Here is a 7,681-nt window from a genome sequence, read left to right as displayed (position 1 = left end):
ACAAACAAATTTAATTATCTCCATAGATAATCAAATCTCCAAATGCAAGCCAAAATAAAACTCAATTAATTCCAAATAATTAAATTATATTTTAGGTTAGCCAAAAACATAAATCTCATATAATTTATCCAAGTAGTCAACATTAAAAAAAAGTTTAATTACAAAATAAATCAGGATGTTACAATCTCTCTCCCAAGGGTTTGTCTTATTCTTCTATCTTGCTCCTCATAGATCCAAAATGAAATCCACAAGATCTCCTATGCACCAAACCCTCAACTCTAACCTCATGTGCCCATCCTTCTTCCTCTTCCTTCTCCCTTGGTTTCTATCTTCTTCTCAAATCATAGCTTACTTCTTCCACCCAAGGCATACCATGTGTCCTCTTTATCTCCATTTTCCCTCCAAGCATGTGCCCATTTATGCGCCCACATAGCATCTAGGTGTCCAAGCTTCCGTCTATGCGTCCAACCCTTCCCTCTTTAGGGTTTCCTCAACTTGTGGTGTCTTATGTTATCCAACACTTAGCCAATTTTGCTCCCTTAAATGCCCAATGCGCCCATCATGCTTTCCTTATTCTCTTCTATGCTATGAATCTAACTCTTATTCTCATAGCATAGTTGGACACTTAGCCAAAATTTTTACTCCAAACTACTATGCCTCCAACACTTAGAATTTTTCCTTCTTCTAAGACATAGTCTAGGTACTTAGTTAAACTCTTAACTTCCAAAACTTGAACTTTTAGTTCTTCTCTCCATCTAAGGAAATATGTGAGGGCTCGATTTTTACACAAGTTGTTACATGATAAATTTTTTACAAAAATATATATTTTTTAATATTTTGTTCGTTTGTAATGGAAAAGAATACATGAAAATGAGTGTACATCTAAATATTACTCTTATAAATCATTTACATGGGCAGCTTTGTAAGATTAGGAGGAGGAAGTGACCTATTTCTTTTGTTTTGATTATTATTAGTATTTGATCATATTTCTTTAAATTGTTTGAATGCGCTGACGTCATATAGATAAGATGATGGGGGAGGAAGGAATTTTCGAATTTTTCCATACCATGCCAAAGACCTAATGTTTGGTCTTGATGACAATGCAAAAAAAATAAATTAAAATAAATAAAACTATATTTGCAATTACTTGAAGGTTGAAAGTTAAAGCTGCAACTTAACTCAACAGAAACGAAAACTTGGAGGTTCCGTAATCCGTCCAGTTTAATCTTAAACCGTAATTTGATTCGCTTCACCTTCTTAGTTAGCTTCCATTCGGGGCATTAGTAACGTAATCAACAGTTAGATTAGTGATTAGAGGGCATAAGTAAGTTTCACTTTACTCCACTCACGCGCTTCCAGGTGCAGTGAAAACCACGACAGCAGGCCCAATCAGTCCATTACAGGACACACAACACATGGCCATCCCCAGAAGAGAATTGAAGAAGGAATGACTGAACGAAGCGAACACAGACCAAAATTCCCGATTGTCCTCTTCCTTCTTATTATATTCCCTCATTCTGATTCATAACCAAAACTTGAATTGGAAAACCCACCTTGTCACTCTCACTCCCCACTCGCAAGGAATCGGTATTCAGTAGCGTGTTCAAGAGAATTGACGTATTTGAAATGGATTCCCAGGAGAGGCGGATTGAAGAGGAACTGTCCCACCCGATTCTGCTGTCCGAGCGTGTTCGCTCCGCCGTCGACGAAGCCCAGTCCTTCAAACTTGAGTGTGCTGAAGTGGCCAAGCAAGTTGATCGCCTCGCCCAAATGCTCCGAATGGCGGTTCGATTCGCCACCGCGACTCCCGCCGTCTACGAGCGTCCCATCCGTCGGGTGGTTGCCGAGGTTTCCAAGAATCTCGATCGTGCCCTAACCCTAGTACGCAAATGCAAACATCAGAGTGCGCTTCGCCGCGTAATGACGATCACCAGCGTTACTGATTTTCGGAAACTATTCAATCTTCTAGACGCTTCCGTTGGAGACATGAAATGGCTTCTCACTATTTTCGAATGCAATGGAGGCGGTATCGTGCTTTCGCTTCCCCCAATTGCTAGTAATGACCCGATTATTGCTTGGGTTTGGTCCTCTATTGCCTCGATTCAGATGGGTCAATTGCCCGATCGTGTTGAAGGCACCAACGAACTCGCTTCGCTTGCCGCTGATAATGAGAGAAACAAAAACATTATTGTCGATGAAGGGGGAATTCCTCCTCTGCTCAAGCTTTTGAAGGAAGGCCCCTCAGCGGAGGCTCAAATTACGGCCATCAAGGCACTTTATACGCTTGCAAATGATCCAAACAGAGTGAGGACTATTGTTGAAGAGCATGGAGTCCCAATTATAGTGCAGGCTCTTGCAAACTCCCCGATGCTGGTGCAGACACAAGCCGCGAGTTTGGTCGCAAGAATGGCGATTCATGACCCCTTAGCTCAAGAAGATTTTGCACGGGAGAATGTTATTAGACCCCTCGTTACTCTACTGTCGTTCGAGACTTTTATGGATGAAGTGTGTAGACAAAGCATTCATTCCATTGTTCAGATCAACAGGAACCTAGAGAAGAAGGCACTCGATAAAACAATGGAGCACAACCCAAACGCGAAGTCAAACGCTTTGCGTAACATGGAAGGGGGTAGTAGGGCAGGGAACTCCCGAAAAGAGAGGGGAAATGAGAGACCTGAAGTAAAGCATAAGCTGAAAATAAGTTGTGCCGAGGCTCTGTGGTTGCTGGCAAAAGGGAGCGTGTCGAATAGTAGGAGAATTTGTGAGACAAAAGGACTGCTTTGTATGGCAAAGATGGTGGAGACGGAAGAAGGGGAATTGCAGATGAATTGTTTGATGTGTATAATGGAGATAACAGCTGCGGCAGAGTCCAATGCGGACTTGAGGCGTGCAGCGTTCAAGACAAATTCTCCTGCGGCCAAGGCTGTGGTGGGTCAGATGTTGAGATTGATCAATGATTTGGACAACCCAACTCTGCAAATTCCTGCCATAAGATCCATAGGATCGTTGGCTAGGACATTTCCCGCAAGAGAGACACGAGTGATTGGTCCTTTGATTGTGAAACTTGGGAGTAGACATGTAGATGTGGCTGCAGAAGCTGCCATTTCGCTGGGGAAGTTTGTTTGTCCAGAGAATTTTCTTTGCATGGAGCATTCGAGGACAGTAATAGAGTCTAATGGAGTGCCTCTTGTACTGAAGTTACTAAGGGAGAATGAAAGGACTCAAATGTACGGACTGATTCTATTGTGCTATCTTGCACTTCATGCGGGCAGCAGCGAGATTGTGGATCAGGCCAGGGTTTTGACAGTGCTGGAAGGGGCGGATCGCACCATGATTGCCTTACACCCAGAGTTGAAAGAGTTGGTGGGAAAGGCAATTGGTCACCTCAATCTGTATCACGCAGGAATGGGAATCCATTCAAAGGGCCACTTGGGTTTGCCTTAAATTTCGAATTGTTTTGGTTTTGTTTGATGAAAGCGGGGTATCGTATGTCTATATCCTCTTAACAAAATGATAATGTTAGATAGAATTGTGTAAATAAAGCTTATACCTTTTTAGCTTTCCATTTTGGTTTGGTTGACGTGAATGGAATAATTAAAAAGATTACGAAGTGGAATACCATTTTTTTCCTCTTTCTTATCATGTTGCTTTGCCTTGAATTGATTTTTGTGGTTTCTCATGTATCTCTGCTGCTGGCTGCTGTTTGATTTGAAACAATTGCCTTCTGATTCTGCAGGACATGAGAAAATAAAGTTGAATGCGTCTGTATAAAGATAAAAACATCAGCCCTATTTTTTTGAAATTGTTTCAAACCCAAATTTCTATTTTTTACGTGCATTATTCATCAGTTAATCCAATTTTGTCTCCACAACCACACATTTACATTGGGATGTCTGCAAATTAAAAGGTATCCACATTTCTGAGACTCGTCTATAAGCTTGTTTTCTAGGATTAATAAAATATCCCTTGCTTTTAGTTTTTAATCCTGGTCGACCCTATATGTCAGTTTGATTCATGTTAATTTAATATTTCATTCTTTCAAGGCCCTACCATCATCTTAATCTAACATTTAAAAAACATCATAATTTGTTTACTAAGTTTTCATATAGAAATTTAATACCCATGGGAATATATGAATTGTATGTTTCTCACCCCATATATAGAACAATCCGGATTGTGGGAGTGCTTATACTTGGAAATGCCTATACTTGGAAATTTATAAAGGCATATGAAAATCGTAGTTTGATGAATTGAACTAGTACTTAGATGATTCCTATCCTTGAGCCTTGTATTCATGCCTGCCTTAATCATGGCCACATCCTACAAATATTGATGATATTCGTAGTTAAGGGATTGTCAACCATGAAATCGTGGGCATTAAAAGGAATATTAAGTAAAACATAGACTTAATTCATATTCAAAGCATGTTTTCCTACGATGAACAAGCTTACAGTCACCATCCAGTGAACATCTTAACCTAAACATTGTTTTCCTCTCTTTTTATACATAAATACATTATTACAATTGTGATGGTTAGGCCTTGAATCTTCAACCTACAAAGAAGATATCAAATGCCTTGATCAGAGAGTTAAATCCTGGCCAAAAATCCTTGATAAATAATCACTGGATAACATGATTAAGTCCAAAGTTATGGCACATAATCACAGAGGAATGCGAATGGAAATAGATCATCAGTATTACTAATGAACGAATATAATCATATCCAGCAGAACCTGAACCACTGAAACTAGCAAATTAGGGAGTGATACATATTATTTGGAAAATGGGAAGGAGCTGCAGAAAACAACCATTATGAAAGAATTCTCTAAATAAGACCAAACAAGAAAGGAATAATCTGATTTTCTGAATGCTTTTGGAGAAAAAGACAAAAACAACCATCTAATAAGTGGAACGAGCAAATTACAACACTTTGAGGCTACTTTTATAGTGAATGACTATCAATATTTTAGGATACAATGGCTACAACAAATAGCATCCAGAGTACTTTTTGTAATAACGTTCCTTCGTTTGTAATATGCGTGAAAATGACCCCAAAAAAAAAATAGAAGAAGAAAGGAAAACAGAAAACCAGAGGTGCACCAACCATTGTGCAAAAGGAGTCAATGAGACGAAGGCAATGCACGCCAGTTATCAGCAACAGACATGACACGATCTCGTGAACTTTGCGAAAGTTGTTGGAGAATTACATTCTTGACATGAGCAGCAGCTCTTTCACCAGAGCGGGTGGCAAGTTCCAAGTAGACTACAGCTTTCATCATGTCCCTTTCCTGCCCAAGTACTTAAATCAGTATCTACATCAATTTCTGTATTCGAAGTCTCCTTTCACTCTTTTGATGGTGGATTAGTCAACCTAAACATTCAGGATCCTTTTTTTTTTTTTTCCTGTTTTCACATTTAATTTTTTCCATTCATATTACAACGCGCAAACCATTACTACAAATCTCATTTAAACAATCTGATTAATGAAACATGACACTGGGGGAAGGGAGTTGTCTAGACACCTAATGCCAAAGCAACGAACATCATTGTAAAAGAAAAGATGATATTTATTTGAAACGTACAGAAAAGAGATGGAGTCCATGCTCAAATTGAGCTTTACTATGCCCACGATCAGCTGCCCGCTTCATCCACTTCTTAGCCTGCTGATGGTTGTGTACCAAGCCTTCCCCGCAAGAATAGCACAGAGAAAGATTGTACATGGCACGGACATATCCTCCTTCGGCGGCTTTAGAAAACCACCTAGCCTTTTTCACGAAAAGGGGGAAAATGAGAAAGAGAAAGGAAAAAGAACTGAAAAGTCTAGCTTTCACTGCAAACTGACGAATGACTAGTTTACAATCTGGAAGAAATAAGGTTATTAAATATCAAAATAATGTAAAGAATAGGTATATTCATAAAAGTTGCCTAGGTCGAAAGAATACACAGCATTACTGGTCAATCGAGCATCAACAAAAGGATTCAAGGGCAACTAATTCAAACATTAACCCTAACCATAATTCTCCCTCGTATGCAAAAGAGATAAGAAGACGGAAATAACATACAGCTTCTTGTACATTCCGATTCACCCCATGACCCTGTTGTAGACACAGAGCAAGTTGGTATTGAGCTCGAACGTTGCCAACCATGGACGCTTGTCGCAACCATTTTACAGCTTCAGTCGGATTTGGTGGTTTTGCTGCACAATCGATAGGACAAAATTATGGAACGGTTGAAAGCGATGAATGTGTTCAACACAGTATCACTACCATTCAATCAGTTATCTACTTACAAAGGAATAAAGAATCCACAGATTATCAAAACAAACACCAGGAGAAATCTACATAATTAGCCAGTGTAGAAGTCGAAGGCCTGCAGCAAGCAACTAATGAAAACATTGCTCCCCATTTTAAATACAACAAAAGATGGATGTATTGAAGCAAGAAAAATCGTTGGCAGTCCGGTGATTAAGCCTGATAATAACAAAAGATTGAAACATAATAGGGAGAACGAAGTGGAATAAGATTGATAATAAATACCGTGCAAAAAGGAGATTCCTAAATTGCACTTGGCAGCAGGGTCGCCTAGGTCGGCAGCCTTTCGGTACAAGGTAATAGCCTCGTCTTTGTTGCCCATCTCCCAATAGAGAAGTCCAGCATCAACCATAGCAAGGGTGGAGCCACGAGCGGCACCCTTGAGAAAGGAATTAAGAGCCTTGTCAGAATTGGGGCGAACCCCACCTCGACCATGCTTGAAGCGCTTACCCCATCGCAGAAATAGCATAGCCTCCCTCAAAGGCCTGAGGGCCTCGAACCAAGCCTTGCAAACAAAGGACGCAGCTCGCAGATTTGGGAGGTTAAAAGAGGCGGCGATTTTGATGAGAACGTCGTAAGGCAAGGCAGAGAAATCCTGGTGAGGTAATAAGGAGGGTCGCACCCAGAAAGGCGATTGAGAGGAGGAAGAGGTAGATGGTGAGGCGTGGACTGTGTCGGCGAGGCTAGTGGACTTGGAATTGGAATTGTAGCGAGAGAAGTCATGAACGTCATCCTCCACCTCAATCGCAGTTTTGCCCTTGAGTTTGGACAGAGAAAAGGAAGAGAAACGAGAGGCATCGGAGCGATCTGGCCAAGTTCTTGGCCTCATAGTTTTTGTTCAGTCCAAGTCGTCCACACCGACGACAGAAAAGAAGAGAATGGGAGTAAGGGAAGCGACAAGGAGAACGGCGGTTTGGTGGTAGACAAACAAATGCTTTTTGACACCAATTGCCAATTGCAGAATGCAGTCCCAATAATTATCAATTCCAATTGCCAACCACCAATTTCCTCTGCCGACCCCTTGACCATAATCTTTGCTTTTCGCTTGTGTGCCCGACCATTTCTTCTTTTCATTTAAATTTATTATCAGTCCAAGCCCACGCCCACGCCCACGCCATCCTTACAAACAAAAACAATGATCAATTTTATATGTAAAACTAAAAGGTAGGTGTGAGTGTGAGATAGAGCTTGGGTGGAGTTTGCAAAACCTGGTCCGACCCCACCGAATTCAGATTTGAATCAAACAACCTCCCCAATACTCTCTTCTTCCTCCCAAACACGAAATACCCCCACAAAGTTTATTATTTCTTTTTCTTTTTCTTTTTTTTTTAACTATCTGGCTTCCTAAGACTTATACCAAGTTGTTACTA

At 40.6% G+C, this 7,681-nt stretch overlaps 2 protein-coding genes across 5 annotated transcripts; one reads left to right on the top strand and one right to left on the bottom strand.

Annotated features, from left to right (window-relative positions):
* The first annotated feature begins 1,129 nt into the window (after positions 1-1,129).
* Positions 1,130-3,637, top strand: LOC120075380. Its single transcript, XM_039028717.1, has one exon. The coding sequence runs from the start codon at positions 1,627-1,629 to the stop codon at positions 3,442-3,444; it is 1,818 nt and encodes a 605-aa protein (XP_038884645.1). The 5' UTR covers positions 1,130-1,626; the 3' UTR covers positions 3,445-3,637.
* Positions 3,630-7,478, bottom strand: LOC120075381 (F-box protein At1g70590). 4 transcript variants are annotated; one of them, XM_039028722.1, is made up of 5 exons: positions 6,537-7,478; positions 6,063-6,196; positions 5,583-5,765; positions 5,105-5,288; positions 3,630-3,730 (listed from the first exon to the last, which is right to left on the bottom strand). In XM_039028722.1, the coding sequence occupies exons 1-4, from the start codon at positions 7,138-7,140 to the stop codon at positions 5,121-5,123; spliced, it is 1,089 nt and encodes a 362-aa protein (XP_038884650.1). In that variant the 5' UTR covers positions 7,141-7,478; the 3' UTR covers positions 3,630-3,730; positions 5,105-5,120. The 4 variants fall into 4 exon arrangements, with proteins under 4 accessions (XP_038884650.1, XP_038884649.1, XP_038884648.1 ...); XM_039028721.1 differs by lacking the exon at positions 3,630-3,730 and adding an exon at positions 4,179-4,320; XM_039028720.1 differs by lacking the exon at positions 3,630-3,730 and adding an exon at positions 4,359-4,553 and having other exon boundaries at positions 6,537-7,477.
* Positions 7,479-7,681: the final 203 nt, after the last annotated feature.

Source organism: Benincasa hispida, chromosome 4 (genome assembly GCF_009727055.1).
Source record: "Benincasa hispida cultivar B227 chromosome 4, ASM972705v1, whole genome shotgun sequence".
In the NCBI taxonomy this organism is placed as follows: domain Eukaryota; kingdom Viridiplantae; phylum Streptophyta; class Magnoliopsida; order Cucurbitales; family Cucurbitaceae; genus Benincasa; species Benincasa hispida.
Note: the sequence above shows the minus strand (reverse complement) of the source record. Positions and strands in the feature narration are given on the sequence as shown.

Bases quoted from the DNA above. Each gene is read 5' to 3' on its own strand.
- LOC120075381 (XM_039028722.1), bottom strand. From the start codon at position 7,140: ATGAGGCCAAGAACTTGGCCAGATCGCTCCGATGCCTCTCGTTTCTCT. The intron at 6,197-6,536 runs GTATTTATTATC...TCGATTGTGCAG, and splicing joins AGGAATCTCCTTTTTGCACG to CAAAACCACCAAATCCGACT. The intron at 5,766-6,062 runs GTATGTTATTTC...TTCGTGAAAAAG, and splicing joins ATCGGAATGTACAAGAAGCT to GCTAGGTGGTTTTCTAAAGC.
- LOC120075380 (XM_039028717.1), top strand. From the start codon at position 1,627: ATGGATTCCCAGGAGAGGCGGATTGAAGAGGAACTGTCCCACCCGATT.